Source organism: Panulirus ornatus, chromosome 48 (genome assembly GCF_036320965.1).
Source record: "Panulirus ornatus isolate Po-2019 chromosome 48, ASM3632096v1, whole genome shotgun sequence".
In the NCBI taxonomy this organism is placed as follows: domain Eukaryota; kingdom Metazoa; phylum Arthropoda; class Malacostraca; order Decapoda; family Palinuridae; genus Panulirus; species Panulirus ornatus.
The window spans coordinates 24,215,928-24,238,531 of record NC_092271.1 but is presented as its reverse complement, the minus strand read 5'-3'; the positions used below and the strand labels follow the sequence as shown (position 1 = coordinate 24,238,531).

The following is a 22,604-nucleotide window of genomic DNA, read 5'->3' as shown; positions in this document are numbered from 1 at the left end:
GGAGGGTTTCCTGCCCCCTTTAGTCATCTTCTACAACATATAGGGAATACTGTATGTGGGAAGTATTCTTTCTCCCCTATCCCCCGGTGAAGGTATGTACAGAGCATCAAACCTGGGAGGAGCAATGTGGTTTTAGAAGTGGTGGAGAATGTGTGGATCAGGCATTTACTTTGAAGAATATATTTGAGAAATACTTAGAAAGTCAGATGGATTAATATGTAGCACTTATGGATCTAGAAAAAGCATATAGGGATGATAGAGATGCTTTGTGGAAGATCTTAAGAATATATGATGTGGGAGGTAAGCTGCAAGAAGCAGAGAAGTTTTTATCAAGGGTGTAAGGCATGTGTGCAAGTAGGGAGAGAGAAGAGTGATTGGTTCCCAGGGAAGGTTCAGTCAGTGGCAGGGATGTGTGATGTCCTCATGGTTGCTTAATTTGTTTAGGGTGGAGTGGTTAGGGAGGTAAATACAAGAGTTTTGGAGAGAGGGGCGAGTATGCAGTCTTTTGGGGATGAGAGGGCCTGGGAACTGAGTCAGTTGTTGTTTGCCAATGATACAGCACTGGTGGCTGATTTGAGAGAGAGAAACTGCAGAAGTTGCTGACTGAGTATGGAAAAGTGTGCAAAAGGAGAAAGTTGAGAGTAAATGTGAATTAGAGTAAGGTTATTACAATTAACAGGGTTGAGAGACAAGTTAGTTGGGATGTAAGTTTGAATGAAGAAAAATTGGAGGAAGTGAAGTGTTTTGGATATCTGGAATTGGATTTGGTAGCGAATGGAACCATAGAAGTGGAAGTGAGTCATAGGGTGGGGGAGGGGACAAAGGTTCTGGGAGTGATGAAGAATGTGTGGAAAGAGAGAATGTTATCTCGGAAAGCAAAAATGGGTGTGTTTAAAAGGATAGTAGTTCCAACAATATTATACGGGTGCGAGACATGGGTTACATATAGGGCTGTACAGAGGAGGGTGGATGTGTTGGAAATGAAGTGTTTGAGGACATTTGGTGTGGGGTGATTTGATCGAGTACACATGTACATGCACATATTCATACTTGCTGCCTTCTTCCATTCCTATCGCCACCCCGCCACACATGAAATAGAGCGCACACACACATACCCCACACGTGTGCGAGGTAGCATTAGGAAAAGACAACAAAAGCCACATTTGTTCACACTCAGTCTCTAGCTGTCATGTGTAATGCACCAAAACCACAGCTCCCTTTCCAAATCCAGGCCCCACAAAACTTTCCATAGTTTATCCCAGACGCTTCACATGCCCTGGTTCAATCCATTGACAGCATGTCGACCCTGGTATACCATATTGTTCCAGTTCACTCTATTCCTTGCTCGCCTTTCACTCTCCTGTATGGTCAAGCCCCGATCGCTCAAAATCATTTTCACTCTATCCTTCCACCTTCAATTTGGTCTCCCACTTCTCGTTCCCTTTACCTTTGACACATATATCCTCTTTGTCAATCTTTCCCCACTCATTCTCTCCAGGTGATCAAACCATTTCAACACACCCTCTTCTGCTTTCTCAACCACACACTTTTTATTACCACACATCTTTCTTACCCTTTCATTACTTACTTGATCAAACCACCTCACAACACATATTGTCCTCAAACATTTCATTTCCAACACATCCACCCACCTCCACGCAACCCTATCTATAGTCCATGCCTCAAAACCATATAACATTGTTGGAACAACTATTCCTTCAAACATACCCAATTTTGCTCTCTGACATAACATTCTTGCCCTCCACACAACTACACTTATCTCCCCCAAATCTTTCAAAGATGATGACCAAACATTAGTGAGATAGGAAAGAATATCGGCAGTGGACGTCACCTTATGGAAGCCATGCTGGTGATCAGAGAGAAGACTGTGATTTTTGAGGTGTTTAAGGATATGGGAGTTTAGGAGAGATTCAAAGACTTTGGAAATGGTAGATGTCGAAGCAATAGGATGATAGTTAAAGTCAGTGTTATCTGGTTTCACAGAAGGGCAACACTTCTTTAGATTCTATAATATTATAAAATATATACTTTTATGGATCTCGGTGTTCTGTCGGTGAAAGGAGTGAAACCATATGTATTTACTGTGGATTTTTATTGTTACATCAACAATTATGACGCAGCACAACTTCCATAAACAAGAGGAACAACTAAAGTATCCAGGAAGTTTAACTGATGAAATCTCCAGCCACACATTAATAATCTACTCCAGTGTCATAAGCTTGGGATTCAACTTTATCTCTGAAGTGAGATTATGCTGTGCTGAAAACCAGAGTCTGCTTTGGAACAAGGAACATGCTATTTAACTACTTTGTAAGCAAATAAACAGATTTCCCCAATGAAAAGTGGAGTGAAAGGAAAGGTTATCACTTCCATTGTACTATTGGCAGCAGATTCTATAATCTGACCTTACAATACATGATACATCTAAAACCAGTGGTAGGTGGTCCAGGGATGTTTTATTGTAAATGGCTACTAAAAATCAAAACTCACGTTGTAACTTCAGGAATGAGTGGGGCTTTGGGAAACTAGTATTGTCTTGTTAACTGACGTTAGCGGTTCCTTACTCCAAGTAAAAAACACTAAATGAAGCATTGTGTTTACATGATACTATGTCAAGAGCTTTGGTTACAGGGTCAGAAAAACTTCATGGCTTAGGTCAGCCTGACTCGGTTACAATTACCATAATGCAGGTAATTTTGGAATCTTAAATGTAATTAGTTAATGTTTGTATTGATTTACTGGAGAACAATTCCTGCTCGCAAAGTCTTCATCAATATGTATATCAACCTGTGTCCATGTCTGGGCATAGTTCAAAGGTCACTTATGGATTGCTTTTAAATCCTAGGCTTAGTTTCTTGAAATTATCTGCTGCTAAACCTGTATTAACTGACCCTGTTAGCTGAACATACTGAAATATAAACTGGATTATCTACCTGCCACTGTAACGGTTTGTAGACACAACAACTGCCCTACTTATTTAACTAACTACAGTCAAAGCTTATTTTTATAGTGCTTGGTGCCTGTTAGTGATGCAAAAAACACGTAAACTTGAAATACCATTACACGAGCCTTGTGTCATTCAACGTGCTTGTTGAATTCACTTCTATTGCAAAACTTGGGATCCTTTGAAAACCAAATATTAACACTCCCCAAGAAAAGAAAAAATTGAAACAATTCATCGGGAAGAAATTCTCTGATATCTGGGAACTTTATTTTCTTTACAGTCTCTTATTTTAGTGTATGACAGTAGAGGATATTTGCTCTGAAGTATTACTTCAGTCAAGTGTTACTCATACTAGCAGCATTTCTTATGTTAGTAGTAAAGTTACATCTACCAGCAAATATTTTTAATATTGCTGGTTGCAAGGGAAACTGTAAAGTCTATTTTACTGGCCTAAAGAAAATTGGTGACATCAAATGTCACAGCATTTATCATGAGGCTTGCTGTGACAGATACTCATCTGTTCTGTTCAGGATCTACATACCCATTAACTTAAAGATATGTTCCTTATAAGTAATTCCACAGATCATCAGAAAAATAACCTCCTCTTTCACATGCAGAACAATAATTTCAGTGAAAACAAAAGAATTGCTGCACAATAATTTTATAAATACAAAACAATTAACAAGATATTTAAAGCTATATATATCCAAATAGCAGAATATGTAATCTATTATTATTATTATTATTATTATTATTATTATTATTATTATTATTATACTTAGTCGCTGTCTCCCGCATTAGCAAGGAAACAGACGAAAGAATGTCCTAACCCATACACATGTATATACATAAACACTCACACACGCACATATACATACCTGTACATTTCAACGTATACATACATATTCATACACAGACATAAAATATATAAACATGTACATATTCATACTTGCTGCCTTCGTCCATTCCCATCACCACCCTACCACACAAGAAAAACGGCACACCCACACCCCATGCACGCGCATGAGGTAGCACTGGGAAAAGACAACAAAACCACATTCATTCACACAGCCTCTAGCTGTCATGTGTAATGCACCAAAACCACAGCTCCCTTTCCACATCCAGGCCCCACAAAACTTTCCATGGTTTACCCCAGATGCTTCACATGCCCTGGTTCAATCCACTGACAGCACATCAATCCCGGTATACCACATCATTCCAATTCACCCTATTCCTTGCATACCTTTCACCCTCCTGTATGTTCAGGCCCCAATCGCTTAAAATCTTTTTCACTCCATCCTTCCACCTCCAATTTGGTCTCCCACTTCTCCTCGTTCCCTCCACCTCTGACACATATATCCTCTTTGTCAGTCTTTCCTCTCTCATTCTCTCCATGTAACCAAACCATTTCAATACACCCTTTTCTGCTCTCTCAACCACACACTTTTTATTACCAAACATCTCTCTTACCCTTTCATTACTTACTCGATCAAACCACCTCACACCACACATTGTCCTCAAACATCTCATTTCCAACACATCCACCCTCCTCCACACAACCCTATCTATAGCCCATGCCTTGCAACCATATAACATTGTTAGAACCACTATTCCTTCAAACATACCCATTTTTGCTCTCCGAGATAACATTCTCACCTTCCACACATTATTCAATGCTCCTAGAACCTTTGCCCCCTCCCCACCCTGTGACACTTCTCTTCCATGGTTCCATCCACTGCTAAATTCACTCCCAGATATCTAAAACACTTCACTTTCTCCAGTTTTTCTCCATTCAAACTTACCTCCCAATTAACTTGTCCCTCCACCCTACTGCACCTAATTACCTTGCTCTTATTGACATTTACTCTCAGTTTTCTTAAGATACTAAATATAGAAAACAGGTTTTCCTCCAGTTAAGAATAGATTTCAATCAGAAATGTTTAGGTACATTGTACCCTAACTCTTCATGCAAGAAAATCAAATCAGCTAAATAGTACATAATTATTCCTTAGAGCATGGTTTCTTAGAGCCATGGATTTTCAAAATGGAAGGGTTTAGGTGATATGTGCTTACCATGATGATTAATAAAAGTTTCTGGTCATTCTTATATCAATGTAAATGTATACACAGAAGGATGGAGTGAAAAAGATTTTGATTGATCAGGGCCTGAACATGCAGGAGGGTGAGAGGCGTGCAAGGAAGAGTGAACTGGAACTATGTGGTATACTAGAGTCGACATACTGTCAGTGGCCTGAACCAGGGTATGTGAAACGACTCAGGCAAACCATGGAAAGGTCTGTGGAACCTGGATGTGGGTAGGGAGCTGTGGTTTTGGTGTATTATACATGACAGCTAGAGATTGAGTGTGTGAATGTGGACCTTCTTGTTTGTCCTGGCGCTACCTCGCTGATGCAGGGGATGGCAATGCTATTTCCTGTGGAGCAGGGTGGCAACGGGAGTGGATGAAGGCAGCAAGTATGAATATGTACATGTGTATATATATGTATATGTATGTATACATTGAAATGTATAGGTATGTACATGGGCATTTATGTATATATATGTGGGTGGGTTGGGCCATTCTTTCGTCTGTTTCCTTGTGCTACCTCACTAATGCAGGAGACAGCGATTAAGTATAAATTAATATATATATATATATATATATATATATATATATATATATATATATATATATATATATATATATATATATATATTTTTTTCCCTTCCTTGCCTTGTCGCTGCCTCCCACGCCCGCGAGGCAGCGCAAGGAAACAGATGAAAGAAATGGCCCAACCCACCCCCACACACATGCACATACACACGTCCACACACACAAACATACACACCCACACAGCCCTCCATGGCTCACCCCAGACGCCCCAGACGCCCCCGACTCAATCCACCGACAGCACGTCAACCCCGGCACACCACATCGATCCAATTCACTCCATTCTCCGCCCTCCCCCCACCCTCCCGCACGCTCAGGCCCCGATCACACAAAATCCCCCTCACTCCATCCTTCCACCCCCAATCCGGTCCCCCACCTCTCCTCGCTCCCTCCACCCCCGACACATACATCCTCCTGGTCAACCCCTCCCCACTCATTCCCTCCACGCGCCCAAACCACTTCAAAACACCCTCCTCCGCTCCCTCAACCATGCTCCCCCCATTTCCACACACCTCCCCCACCCCCATGCCACCCACTCGATCAAACCACCTCACACCACACACCGTCCCCAAACATCTCACCTCCAGCACATCCATCCTCCTGCGCACAACTCCATCCACAGCCCATGCCCCGCAACCACACAACATTGCTGGAACCACCATTCCCTCAAACACACCCACCTTTGCTTTCCGAGACAAATGCTCTTGACTTCCACACACCCCCCAAGGCCCCCAGGACCCTCGCCCCCTCCCCCACCCCACGATCCACCCCCGCCTCCACGGTTCCATCCGCTGCCAGATCCACTCCCAGATATCCAAAACACCCCACCTCCTCCAGTTTTTCTCCATTCAAACCCACCCCCCCAACTGACCCGACCCCCAACCCCACTGTACCCAATCACCCTGCTCCCACCCACATCCACTCCCAACTTTCTTCCCTCACACACCCCACCAAACTCAGTCACCAGCCTCTGCAGCTTCTCACATGAATCAGCCACCAGCGCTGTATCATCAGCGAACAACAACTGACTCACTTCCCAAGCTTTTTTTTTTTTTTTTTTTCCCAAAAGAAGGAACAGAGGGGGCCAGGTGAGGATATTCCAAAAGAGGCCCAGTCCTCTGTTCTTAACGCTACCTCGCTAACGTGGGAAATGGCGAATAGTTTAAAAGAAAGAAAAAGATATATATATATATATATATATATATATATATATATATATATATTATTATTATTATTATTATTATCATCATCATTATTATTATTACTAGATCACCATTTCCCACATCAGAGAGGTAGTGCCAGGAAACAGACACACTTTATCACATGTAAGGCTTTCACTAACCCTCTTTTCACTGTCCAATTTGCTTTTGAGTTTCACCCATGCTATTGTGTCCAAAACACACTACATCTGACACCCTATCCTTTAACACACTTAACATTCCTTCAAAACTCTCAAACCATCTCTTTTCAAACTCTGTTACCACTGTTCCCATTCATGCTTCCCACTGTTGCTTCCATTTTCCTTGTTCCCTTCACAAAGTTTCTCCTTCAACAACATTTCCTTAATCTCTCACCCCATCTCTAATTTGATTTCTTTTTCTGATTTCATGTTTCTCTTGACTTCCTGACACTATCTTGTACTCCTCCCTATAACTTGCACTACATCCCTGTACGTATCATCCGTACACCTCCCTCTTCACTTTCATTTGCAATTGAACTTCAGCATCCTCCCACAGGCTATCCTTTCTCATGCATGTACATCCCACTTTTCACATACTGCACATTACATCCACAAATGTATGCACTTCTCCCCTGAATTTCTTTCAATCAGACATATTAATTGCTAAGATCTTTACATATTTTGTCATTCTAAACTCATAAGATGAAGTAATTTGCAAATAAAGAAGAAATTATTGAGTAATAATAACTTTATAACCTTAGGGTGCCTTTCCATTTCCCTTATTACTGTTTAACTCATAAACCATTCTTAATCATCCATTCTCTCAAGGGTCTTGTAGTTCAATTATTTTCACCATTCTCTTATAAATGTTATACATGTGCAAAACTGATGGACTGAACTAAGACCATTATAACGATATATATCATATGTTATTACATATTCTACTATTTGATACTTTAGCATATCAAGAAAACTTAGAGCAAATATATTTATATACAATACACACGCAAACATATATATATATATATATATATATATATATATATATATATATATATATATATATATATATATATATATAATATATATATATTTATATATATATATATATATAGTTTTAAGAACTGACAGAAGCATAATTTTGGCTTAATGTATATTTCCAATGGTAATAATATAACAAAGCAACTAACTCAAATCACATTTAGAACATTAATCATTGCACTATAATGTATAAAGCCACCCTACAAAGGGAAAAATCAATGAAAACTATGATCTGGTAATTAAATCTGGTTTGGCATTTGAGGAGAAATGTAACGAATGAGAAACTTGTCATAATAACTACAAAAAACATATATATATGTGTATATATCTTGGATGTCTTTATAAACTCAGGCATCAGTTATAATGAACACTTAATACACATCCACTGTAAATTTGTCAGCCATTTCATGATCAACCTTACAGCAGAATAATCTTCATATAAAGCGTACTGTATATCTTGATTGCTTCATTTTACATATGTAAATGAAACAACATTTCCCTCAGACAAAAATAGAAAGACTTGCTTGTTGGTTCACATGATAAACAAACATTTCTACACTTGTCATATGTTATATTAACACTTCCAAAAACATTATGCCATGCTTCAACTTGAGTTGCACATGCACACAACCCACTTATGTTGTATGCACGATATATATTGAACACAACTATTACTGTAATGGCAGAATATACAGTTATTGTATTCAAACAGCCAAAAAAATTTAAAGTCAATATAATTTAGAGCTAGAGGAGTTTCTTAAAATTTGCCAATACAGATAATTGGTCTTATTCATACCAAACACTTATAGTATACTAAATTCCCTTTAAATACCATGAATACATACAACTTACTCATGATCCTAAGTTTAACCCAAAATTTCTGCCTAAAAGTTATTGTGAACAATGGAAATAACAGTATCATATATCCAAATATGACACCAATAATGAAAATCTCACACGAGCACATATGGGATTACTTTGATAAAAAATGAGCAATAACCAAGAAAATTTTGTACCTTCAACTTGTTAGTACTGTAATTGGAGAAAAGATGTTGAAGAATATCACTTGTTTTGGGTTCACAATACAGTATCTTGTATAAAAAATCAGTACTTAGGAATGAGGAGAGATCAAGTTTTATCATAAAGGTTTACAAAATCCAAAGGAATCCATTACTTATAAACTTGCAGTAAGGCCAAATTAATTGTTTGATAGTTAAAATACATAACTTGTACTGTGAAACAACAGCTACTTTACTATTTCTTAGTTCCCTAAACTGGAATCTAAATACAACACATGGTAAAAAGGTTAGCCAATACTTACAAGTAACTATTTGGTTTAACAGTAGAAGCTGTGCATTATCTACTTGATTTTTATAAATGCACGAATAATAATTCTACTGTCATAAACTCTCCGACAATTAATATTACATGGGCTTGAAATTTAATCCTTTCCACTACTAGATAAAAGACATAATTATGTGATCCTTGGTTATGGATTACCTACACCTGGGTAAATGTGCATGATGTAAAAACAATGAAGTTAAAAAATACTGAAAGTTGAACCCTCTTAGTGACTGGTCAGATTAGTAACCTTGTTCAAGTCTCTAGCAACCAGTTGTCTTTTCTCATAAAGTTCATCAATTTCTTTCATTACAAAACTGACTCAGAGTTGGCAAGGTATGAGCACCTAGGACAATATACGTCAAGGGAGACTCAGCATTCATAAAAAGTTTTATTTTCATCACAGTCTACGAAGGCTCGGAAATTGTAACTACTGTACCTCTTCACAATTTATTAAGGGGACTGCTAAGCAAAGGTGAAGCTATTTTCTGACAACTAGTTTTATATATTTTAAAACAACTAAAGTCACCTTCATCTTTAGTAAAATCAACTTCAAAGTAGTTTTGCAAAACTGCTACCTTTGCATAGCAGGCTTTTTAAAAACAGATATTTGTACTTCTAAACTAATTTGCTCATATATTTGTTACAGTTCCTTGGCTGGAAAAATTTAAGAGCTTTGTGTAAATGAAGTACCACATGATTTTAATGTATACAATGTTATTTTCTATACCTTCTGGCCTTCCCTACTTTATAAGGAAGCATTTGAAATAAACATATATGATAACAGAAAATCATGAATCATACATATCCTAAGCATAATATTTATTGGTTTCCAATTCTTATTTTCTAGATTAAGGATGAAATGATACTTCATTTAGCTCTGAACTGAACCACCATAATTTTAGCCATTCAGTCAACTGGTTTTGAAATGTTGATTTTATTTTTCTATATATTTTAGACATAAACATCTTTCCATGAGTTCCTTATAAGTTGAGAAATCTGTACATATCTACTTCTAAACAAGATAAGATCTAATATTCTTGTGAATATAATACACTGGTTTCACGAAGACAAACAATAATTCAAAAGTGTTAAAAGTACAGAATAAGATGTTTCTTTACAGGAAATCATTTTACAATTCAAGAAATTTACTGCAAAGGGCTAGGTTACTTACTGATGATATCAAAGGTATATACATGTCATACTATCACTGTCAACAAAGCTCTGAAAAATGTTTTAATTAATGATGAATATATAATGAAGATTAGTTCCAGTTATCCAATATCCGATACCTTCATGGAAATACCTTAATCTAAATAATCATATAGCCCACAATCACAAGTAGAGGACAAACTCTACAGTCAAAGACACTAATGCACCCCCTTTTAAGCATCACAAACAAACCAATGTCATACGGACTACAATAATACCTATTGGTCCGCCTAAGAAAACTTGACTTATTGCACTTTCCTCTTGAGCTTATGGTCATTGAAAGTGACAGATATTCTTTAACAACTATAAACATTACATCATACACAAATCACTTCATAGTCAACTCTTATAATGTCACTGGGCTGAGGGAAATGTGGGTTACAACTCCAAACTCTAGAATCATAAATGAAGAATAACCAATGTCTTATAACTAACAACAACTATTGTCACTACTCTTTTGTTCACCAGCAGAAGAGTATTCTTTTCCCTTTTTATTACTGTTTATCTGCCCACCAAAATCTTTGAATTTCTGATCTAACACAGACTTGGAGAGCTTCTATTGTGTCAGTTATATACACAGAGACTACTGATGCACTAACTACAAAATCTGGGTAGTATGAACACAGCAGGACTGGGTTAAATGTGGTATTAAATGCATGGCTAAAATCAGCAACTCAGATTTCAGAATAAAGCAACACATGGGTCTGCTAGGTAGAAAGTACAGCCACAGGGATTCAAAGCATAAAACTAGTAAGCTGACACTGTCTGACCATCTACAATGTTCTCACAATGTACATACCATTTTTCAAGCCCAAGGTTTTGCTTCCAATATCAGTTCTTCGTACAGTAATGTCAGGCACTGCATGGATTTTTTTTTAAAAAAAGGTAGTAAAAAACTGAATGAGTAATCACAACTCTCTCAGTCTTCTTGATACTTGATAAAACTTGAAACAGCCTATTGTGTATCAATAATTTTATGAAGAACAGGACAAGAATGATGAAGTTTATAATTCCTTACAATTGGTGGTCACAAAATGAATTTGCATTATGTATAAGGGCAATATATCTCCTATAGGGATTTATTTCATCCATAAAAAGGTAACACTGGAAACCACTTTGATCTCATGGTGCTCTTAGCAACTGCTTGTAGTGTTACGCTACTATACAAAGTAATCTAAAAGCATTTGCAGGGTGTCAAGTTACTGTAACTGGCTTTATCTGTATTTAGCTACTATACAAAGTAATCTAAAAGCATTTGCAGGGTGTCAAGTGACTGTAACTGGCTTTATCTGTATTTAACAATGTTATCAATGAGCAGAGGAGTCGAGGCAAGGACATACACGCATACACATGAATATGTGTAACCAGGGCCTGTCCTAAGTACACTGAAGCATAGGGGAAAAAAAGTGCAGTGGAATATGGAGTTACTACCTTCTTTCAGATGATCTTTTTAGGTTGAAAAACTTAAATGTGAAAGGTGCATTTTATGGTAAAGCATAATTAAGTAACAATGTTAGAAAAAATCACACAATAACAAACACTGTAAGAAATCAAAGGAATTCTGACTTCTGGCTCCATGTCTATCTATCAGCAAATTACAAAATTCTTAGAAACTGGTTATAATTTTTATTTGAATCAACCCCTGAATCATACACATTACACAAAAACAGCACATGCACAGATTTTGTATACAAACAGTAATAAAAGTTATCATGAACCAAGTGCCACATACAGATAACATTATTCATGCAAATATTGACAGTACACCAACCAAAGTTATATACATAGCAACCATTCTTTACACAATGAAATGTGCTTAGTATGTGATGTAAAACTGTTGAATCTTCCACATAAAGGCTGGGTGTAAATCAATCAAAATATTTCATACACAGCAAACATTACATGTAATATCTCTTACCTGGCACTCATGAATATCCTATAATACATTACACCTCTTGCTGTTCTTTGAATGCTGAGTTGAAATGGTATGGCCATATGGAGAGAATGAATGAGGAAAGGTTGACAAAGAGGATATGTGTCAGAGGTGGAGGGAACAAGAAGTGAGAAAGCAAATTGGAGGTAGAAGTATGGGATGATAGAGATATTGAGAGACTGGGGCCTGAACATACTGGAAGGTGAAAGGCATGCATGGAGCAATGAATTGGAATGATGTGGTATACTGGGGTTGACGTGCTGTCAGTGGACTGAACCAGGGCATGTGAAACTTTTGGAGTAAACTATGGAAAGGTCAGTGGGGCTTGGATGTGGATAGGGAGTTGTGGTTTCGGTGCATTTCACATGACAGCTAGAGACTGAATGTGAGTGGATATGGCTTTTTTTCATGTTTCAGAGCGCTACCTTCCTGATGCAGGGGTTAGCAATGCTGTTCCCTGTGGGGCAGGATGACAACAGGAATATTTGATGTCTGCCATTTCCTGCATTAGCAAGGTAGCACCAAGAAGAGACAAAAAAAAAAAGAGGTCACATTCACTCATCCATTCTCTAGTTGTCATGAGCAATGCACGGAAACTACAGCCCCAATCAACAACCAGGCCCCACATGTTCACTATTTCCCACATGAGTAAGATGGTGTCAAGAAAAAAGATAAAAAAAATCCTACCTTGGCTCTTTCCTTTGTTCCTTCTTTTGGAAAGCAATAAAGAAAGGGAGAATTTCTAGCCCTCTCCTTCTGCCCCTCTTAGTAAGTCATCTTCAACACATAGGAGAAACATGAGCAGTATTCTTTCTTCCCTATGCTGGGGGATAATATATCATGTATATGTACTACTTGCATACAAGACTGAAATCATGCAGTGTGTTGCAGTTTATCAGCAATGCAGTCAGGGATTTACATATGATGCTAATTTCTCTGTAAATGATTTTAATATAACTAAAAATATGTAGTAGATCATAACAATGTATTATGATGAAAAATTACCACAATTAAAATTAACATGCTCCAAAATTTTCCTCATCCAAGTAATGCCCAGACTACTCTCATGATGAGAGAACTGTTCTTATTCAAGTTCTTTAGTCATAATACTTCAATTCATAATACCCACAAAAGACCTTCTAATTTCTTTATAAACCCCTTTACCTGTGAACAGTATCTAGCCTGCTGCACTAATTATATATTTGTTTAAAACCCATTAAGAAATTTTCCCAATAAAAAATACTGCCCATGCAAAAAAAAAAAAAAAAATTATTAAAACAGCTGCAAATCAAATTTAAGAACAGTTAATTTTTTTGTTGAAGTAATGCCTAAAATATGAGTATGTACTAAAGAACACCACATATTGGTCTAATTTATACTTCATATGAGACCCATTTACCAACCTATTTGTATCTAGTTATATTTGGGCCATTGAAATTATACCATAAGTTCCCATACATACAAATCCTTTTTTGGGTAGTATGCACTAAAGGGTATCAGGGGAGCAAATCAACTCCAAATACCTGGGGATTCCTGCTCATTTGCCAGCCAAAAAGGCTAGGGTTGGGGACCCCCAGTTCTGTAAGACTGATTTCCATGAAGACCACAACTGCATCTGATCCAACCATAGTGAATGGGAAAGTAGATATAGATGAACCACAGAAAATGAAATTTATTCTACAAAGCTTAGTTTCGTTAAGTATGTTTGATTATAATTTGCAGTATTACAGGCTTTACTTCATACATGGATAATACAACTTGGGATGAAATTTATATGAGATGTGAATACATCTAAAATAGACAGTATGGTGTGAATGGAAACAAATGACAGGGTGTTTCAATATCTGCACCAAAGATATGCTTCAACAACAGACCAGCTCTACTTACATAGCTTATACTGAATGATCATAATAAGCACAATACTATATTCAGATTAGTATGACTGTATATTACTGCCTGAAACTCTTACACTTTTAGTTTTGTGAGTGTGTACCACAATCAAAAGTTAATTTTCTTATATAAATGGTTAAGCTCTATTTGTACAGACTCCTTAGCAATAAATGCACGTGCAATTGTAGGCTGTGACAGGTTAAGAATCACTCATAATTTGCTGAAAGTTGAATCATATGACATTCACTCAGAAAAGTAAGTAACAAAACACTTTCTCATTTTATCCCATTTCAATCTTATTAGAGTATTATATGTGGGTACGACACAAGGGCACACAAACATCATATCAAATAATACAACTGCTTAAAGAGTTCTTGATCCACAAACACCAGACAACAGACAACAACTAGAACCCTCGGCCCTGTGGAAATGCACACAACCCCGTGAATAGTCTACAGATCGCAAGAGGTTTTGGTTGATTTCACTCTGCTCTTATTTCATAATGACCATACCTTTGTGGGAATCTTACAACATCTGATTACTAATATACATATTCAGGAAATTTCTGAAGGAAGCTGAAATTAATGCACAGAACAATGAATACACTGAAATCTTGCAATAGAACATAGTAATATGGATATATCACAGAATTACATGACCAGATCATAATGTATACAATCACTACAGATGGTCTCTTTGATGTGTCCATGCCCAACCTGTTCCAAGGGCATAATCCCAAGTTAAATGGCAACTGTTTCGCCATACGCCATTCATCACCATAATCTCTAATGAAGGCTGACTAATGTCACTTCAGAAAATGTCCGCTACATACATCAATCTCCCAACTGATTTTATGATTTAATATCAACAAAGAGATGTAACACTGTCAACTTGATGTTAAAGCAACTAAAATTAACATACATAACATATAGAAATACACTAAACCTTATCTCAGCTCCTCAGAAAGTACACAATCAATTGGTGCATTAATCTACTGATTTGAACCACAGGTTTTACATCTGTCAAGACAAAAAAGTTATTTTCGTGTGTTCCACAAGTAATTCACTATGTGAGTACACAGATGTGTCAAGGCAGTGCAAACTTATAAAATCTCAAACAGCAGCTGGCATATATTATACAATGCAACAGGCGGGGTAAACATGCACGGAGGAGTGAACATTTTCGCTGGGCGGACGGTATGAACGAACACCAATTGAGCAATGTGTTCTTTCTTAATAATCACTTCTCAAGCTGAAAATCTCAAGGCAAAAAGCAGCATTTTGGAGCTGTTGTTTCCTGGACAAAGAGGCACTGTAAAAGGACCTTTATAACGTTATAACTAGCACATGTCAGGAGCATTACTAAAGACCATTAGGAGTTTTAGTCAAAGGGAATCTATATCAAAACTAGGTCTATATAAAAACTATCATCTTAGAAGGATTACAGAGAAAACCAAATTTCAAGAAGATGTCAAGTGGAACCATAGTGAGGGCAATCAATCTTTGGAGCTTGAGAGAAAATAGTATGTACATAATTAAATAGAAATATAAAGATCCTTGATACAGGAACTCTACGCATGGACTTACAACAGTGGTACAAAGTATAATCATCTACAGTAGCCTAAATACTACTGGTTACCTATTAAAAAGCATTTTGTGGTTGCAGTGGAAGGCTAACCTTTGCACAGACACTTTATGTTGTTCATAACATTCTTCATACTTCTACACTGGCAATATCAAATTAAACTATTGACCACTCAAATTATTTGCAGACTGACAAAAGAAAGTTGTGGTACTTAGTCTGAATTCATCCTGACACCAATTTCAACACAAAGTAAATTTTCTAAAGTATACCCAAACATATTTCATTATCAGATACCCCAGACTATCATACATCAAAGTTAAATAATGAGCTAGTAATTATGCGCCAAAAAGTCAAAATGGAAATATAAAAATCTATTTCAAGTTTTGATGAGGTCATGCTTACTAAAATCTTGCAAATGATTGCCAAATGTGTTTCTGTAATGTCCATATGACATACACAACAGAAAACTACATAAAATGAAAACTAAAAATCCTGGAACATAGATACCATGGAGAGAAACCAATGTAGCATACATATGTTTAGAATTTTTGATAAAAACTTAAAAGCATTAAAAAAATCTGAGCCATTGCAAAAAAAGATCTCATTTTCCATATTTTCTATTCTGACATTTTAGTAATAAGATTTACAATTTAACAGATAAGTTCAAAGTTCATAAAATTTCACCAGGAAAGATTAATATCTGTATAATTCAACTACAATACGCAATACAATCATATATATTTATACTATGTATATGTCCAAGGTTACTAATAGTTTTCATGAAAATATCTAAACCATGGATAGCATAAATCTGAAACTTATACTTCCACTTCATCAGTGCATTGTTAGCCTAACAATGAAAAGTCAGAATGGTTGATAAACCTAAAGTGAGATCTTTTATGCTACTCATCTCAGATTTCTCCATATCTAAAGACATACTAAAATTAATTGGACATAAGAAGACATGAAAGCATCCCTTCCTTCATAAATCTAATATGAGGGTTTGATAAAAACTTTCCCCCTCTGGATGTATCCCACAGCAGTATGAATTCCAAATGTTACAGATGTAGCTTAAGTGTTTCCAAGAAGAGATATGAAAAGACATAATAAATACAAAAAAGGCAACAAAAATGCAAAAATATAGCTAATGAGTTTCCATGAAGAGGTGTGAACAGATACATATAAAAAATATTAACGGGGTAAGAAAGAAAGGCATGAAGCTAAAATAATAAATAAATCATAAAGAGAAAATATGACAATGCTGGAAAATACTCTCATTCAGTGCATAATTAAGAAAGGAGAGATGAGTTGAAGATCTCTTAGAGTATTAAGAAAAATAGTTAGAAGTCCTTCTACTATATATCATGAAATCAGATGTAAATATTTTCATTTACCATAAGAGCAGCAGGGCCTAACATACATTTATCCAATACTTTCTCTGTGTTTGCCTCCATTCAAGATTGTTGGCTTTGTTAAATAAAATGGGACACATGTTGTCTGGGTTATCTGAACATGCACAGAGATCAGACATGCAGAACACATAATGTGACTAAGTATCTGTTCTAAACCATACCTACCACGTCTGTGCAAGAAGCATAAGACATCCCAATTTATCAAAACATACACTAATTTCAAAAGAAAATGGCGGGCAGCGCGCACACACACACACACACACACACACACATATATATATATATATATATATATATATATATATATATATATATATATATATAGTAGATCTTAAGCACATGACAAGGCTTGGTCAAGATCAAAAATCTTCTAAGCTGTTACTTTGTGGATACTTGCATCATAAAACGTACTGGATAAAATTCACATCAGAATATTCCTTCACTTCGAATATAACTCTTCAATAACATACAACTGTAAGGAATATAATATGTTATCATTCTGGCTTTCTTTCTGAAATAAGCCATTTTCTTGAAAGTAGAATAATTCTCTAACATAAGTGGAATAATTCTCTGGCATAAAAATCATCTTATTTCAGTAAAGAAAACAAGGCAAAGAAATCCTTTATCTTACACAAAGGCCATTTTCTACTTGTTCTACTTTGAATTACTAACAAGAAAAAGATTTTCTTACATTTGCCAATTATACAATAATTTCAGTTTTTGATAAAATGATAACAACTCAATAATGATCTATAATAAAAAATCTAAAACAGCATTCTGGAATTCCAGTGTCTGCACAACATAAAAAAAGAAAAACATTAGATACAAAGGATACTTTGTAAAAAGCTAATTTCTTGTACTAATATCTCTGTGTATAAGCATCATCACAATATCATCAGTCAATATCATTTGACAGAAAATTCTTTAGTGGTACACTTACACCACATAAATGCCTATATCTATTTTTTTTCGGAACATCATACAAAAAATAAAGGCTGAAGAATAAACTTCAATCTGGCTTCTGCACATGACTTACACGAATGCTGGAAGAAGCACTACTGCAGAACAGCAATCTGATATGCTTCTTTCACAAGTCAAAATATCCTCAGTAATATTATGTACCTACTAACATACAACTTGAGATCTCAGTTTCTTTTCAGATTCAAAAGCACACATAAAAAAAATTCACAGCATATTCTTAATTCTTCCTGACAACACTTTATGCAACAGTTGCCATTACAAAAATGAGCATGTAAATGACGATAACACTAAGTTATATCTGGTTCTCCAGCGTCAGAATACCAGCCTTTGTGCTGCGTAAAAGACGCTGGGGCAACAAAAACAATCTTCACTAATGGCAATCCATTCCACAGATTATTCTATGACAGACAGCTTTATCTGTTGTCTCCTTTCAGTCTTTAATATGTGCAACACCCAAAGAAAATATTGAATGTCTGGCAAATTACATATTTCAATATATTTCCACAATTCAACTACATCCAAACATATGATAACTACATCACCTTCATCACCACAAATTTCAGTGCTGGACTGCCACACTGATAGGAATATCAATACATATCTTTTAACTAACATCTAGAGGAGTCAGTAACAACTGATTGAGTTTATGTACCAATCAACTCCAGGACCATCTGAGAACCTTAAAAATTTCTTTCACCTTTAGATGGAGTACTCTGTTACCCAATAACCTGAAATAACTGAAGGGCCAATTAAAGTACTATACAACAGGGAAAGATTCTGTACGTTTGTTAACAAATAAATTGTAACAGTTCTCCCTTCATCTTTCAGTTTTTCTCTGATGTAAGAAAAAAGGACACAAATTCTGTTTTAGATCTTTTTACAATGAAATGAGATGATCTTCTTTCTTTCCAGTATTAATATGTAACGACAGTCATAAAAATATTTACTTTTGCTGCCTAGATTAGGGAACTGCATGTTTCCTAAATGACAGGGTTGAGGGACTACAAACAAATGAGAACTGAGACACTGGGGAGGCAATGGATATACAATGTAATTGCCTCACTTAGTGTGGAGCTCCTGGAGGCAGAGACCACAAGACCACTCACCCTCAGGTGGTTCTTGCAGTGGAGGACGTAGACAGTAAAGGTGGTAGCCCCGGTCACAATCATCACAAAACAACAGCTGGTCCTGAAAACATTAGGTTATGAAGCAATATTATCAACCTCAACCACTATCTGTAATAAAAGATTGCATCTTCTTTATCAATAGCAAGATGATAATATGAATGCTTGATTGACTTCACACCAGTTACTTTTTGTTAGATCATTTAGTGTTGAACCATTACCAATATTTTCACCACTAATTGAAGATTTATATGTGCCACTGCAATCATCAACTAAGTAAATAGCTTTATATTGTCAAAAACTGACAGAAGAGTTAGTGTATTTCCCAAACCCAGACTTACTGGTGAGCAGTGTCAGACCTGGGAAATATTCCAGGATTGGAGAGAAAAACCATATTATTCTAAACCTGGATTACTTGATCTGGCTCTCAGCTACATTCAGGGTTCTTCAGGAAAACCACACATCATCAACTGCACCACTCAAAGATGACATGTCTCTCGCTTTCCAAACTAGTTCAAAAGTTTTCTGGCTCCCATTTTGGTGAGACAGGCCACACATACTCTTTGAGATCTGTCATGCTGGCTATGCATAGGAAACTCTCATGGATCAATCATGTGAGCCTATATTTATGTATGAGCATACAAAGGATGAGGCTGGGAATTTCCCTTGAAAATTATCTATGAATTACCTATCAACCTATCTTTCTAGATCCTTCTACTGGGGGTAAACTTCATGATGCTTTCAAAAATTCTCATGTTTGAGAATGTGTGGTTTTAAAGGTTTCTAATCATAAAATTTCTTCTTTGGATAAGCAATCTGAAGTATAGCTCAAGACAGATTCCCTAAAATACAGATGCAAAACATGAAATTAAAACTGTCTTTATGTAGTAAAGCAGCCATTCAAATTTGACTTTTAATTCACTTGGCAGAATCTTTTCAAACCAATCAGAGGGAAACTGCCTGCTATCTACACTCTGATGCCAAAATATCTGCATCTTTCTCTTAATCAGACCCAGATGATTATGAAGCTTCTAAATTTGTCATTCATTGTTTGTCAAGTCCCTCAGTCATTAAGAGTGAGCTGGGTGTTCACCATCATGTAAATGTGAATTACACAGTTCCTTCGGAATTTTGCCATTCACCATTATGTGAATTTTTTTTCATACATATTCACCATTTCCCACATTAGTGAGGTAGCATCAAGAACAGATTACCGATACTTAAGAGTGAAAAATCCTCACTTGATCCCCTTCTCTGTTCCTTATTTCAGAAAAGGAAAACATGCAGGGAGGATTTCAAGCCCTCTGCTCCCACTCCTTTTAACTGCCTTCTATGGCATACAGTGAATACTTGGCAAGTACTCTTCTCCCTAACCCCAGGGATATATATACATATAGTTTTTCATACATATTCACCACTTCCTGCATTAGTCAGGTAGAGTCAAGAACAGGTGGCTGAGCCTTAGAGGGAAGTCCTAACTTGGCCCCCTTCTCTGCCCCTTCTTTTGTATGAGGAAGTACCAGAGAGACTGAGTGTAGAATGACAATAGGTGAGAGCAAATGATGTGAGGGGAGTCGGTGAGGAATGGGATGTATTTAGGGAAGCAGTGATGACATGTGCAAAGGATGCATGTGGCATGAGAAAGGTAGGAGGTGGGCAGATCAGAAAGGGTAGTGAGCGGTGGGATGAAGTCTTTAGTGAAAGAAAAAAGAGAGGCGTTTGGATGATGCTTACAAGGAAGGAGTGCAAATGAGACATATAAAAGAAAGCAGCAGGAGGTCAAGAGGAAAGTGCAAGGGTTGAAAAAGAGGGCAATTGACTATAGGAGTGAGAGAGTATCATTAAACTTTACGGAGAATAAAAAAAATGTTTCGGAAGGACGTAAATAAAGTGTGTAAGACAAGTTAACAAATGGGAACATCTATGAAGGGGGAAAGGAAGGAAGTAATAATAAGTAGTGATGAAGTGAGAAGGAGGTGGAGTGAGTATTCTGAAGGTTTATTTAATATGTTTGATGATAGAGTGGCAGATATAGGGTGTTTTGGTCGGGGTGGTGTGCAAAGTGAAAGGATCATGGAGAATGGTTTGGTTAAGAGAGAAGAAGTAGTGAAAGTTTTGCGGAAGATGAAACCGGCAAGGCGGTGGGTTTGAATGGTACTGCAGTAGAATTCATTAAGAAAGGGGGTAACAGTGATGTTGGCTGGTTGGTAGGATATTCAGTGCATCTATGGATCATGGTGAAGTGCCTGAGGATTGGCAGAATGCATGCACAGTGCCACTGTACAAAGGCAAAGGGGATTAAGGTGAGTGTTTAAGCTACAGAGGAATAAGTTTGTTGAGTATTCCTTGGAAACTGTACAGGAGGGTACTGACTGAGAGGTTGAAGGTGTGTACAGAGCACTAGATTGAGGAGGAGCAGTGTGGTTTTAGATGTGGCAGAGGTGGTGTTGATCAGGTGTTTGCTTTGAAGAATGTGTGTAAGAAGTACTTAGAAAAACAAATGGATTTGTATGTCGCATTGATAGATCTCGAGAAAGCATATGATAGGGTTGACAGAGAAGCTTTGTGGAAGGTCTTAAGAGTATATGGTGTGGGAGGTAGGCTGCTAGAAGCAGTGAAAAGTTTTCACCAATGACGTAAGGCATGTGTATGAGTAGGAAGAGAGAAGAGTGACTGATTCCCAGGGAAGGTCGGTCTGTGGCAGGGGTGTGTGATGTCCCCAAGGTTGTTTAATTTGTTTATGGATGGGGTGGTTAGGGAGATAAATGCAAGAGTTTTGGAGAGAGAGGGGTGATTATGCAGTCAGTTGGGGATGAGAGGGACTGGGAAGTGAGTCAGTTGTTGTTTGCCAATGATAAAGCTCTGGTGACTGATTCAAAAGAGAAATGGCAGAAGTTAGTGACCGAGTTTGGGAAAGTGTGTGAGAGAAGAAAGTTGAGAATAAATGTGAATAAGAGCAAGGTTATAAGGTTCAGTAGGGTTGAGGAACAATTAAAAAGGGATGTAACTCTGATTGGAGAAAAACTGGAAGTAAAGTGTTTCAGATATCTGGGAGAAGACTTAGCAGCAAATGGAACCATGGAAGCAGAAGTGAGTCACAGGGTGAGGGAAGGGGAGAAAGTACTGGGAGCGATGAAGAATGTGTGGAAGGAGAGAACATTATCTCGGAGAGCAAAAATGGGTATGTCTGAAGGAATAGTAGTTTCAACAATACTAAATGGTTGTGAGGCATGGGTTATAGATAGGGTTATATGGAGGAGGGCAGATGTG

General features: G+C 37.0%; 1 protein-coding gene across 3 annotated transcripts in view; it reads right to left on the bottom strand.

Annotated features, from left to right (window-relative positions):
• Positions 1 to 2,094: 2,094 nt before the first annotated feature.
• Positions 2,095 to 22,604, bottom strand: part of LOC139763848 (zinc finger protein ubi-d4 B-like) — a 105,902-nt gene continuing 85,392 nt past the window's right edge. For all 3 annotated transcript variants that reach the window (XM_071690192.1, XM_071690193.1, XM_071690194.1), the window contains one exon: positions 2,095 to 19,398. In XM_071690192.1, the coding sequence (XP_071546293.1) occupies positions 19,270 to 19,398 (129 nt within the window). In that variant the 3' untranslated portion in view covers positions 2,095 to 19,269. The remainder of the gene's footprint in view (positions 19,399 to 22,604) is intronic.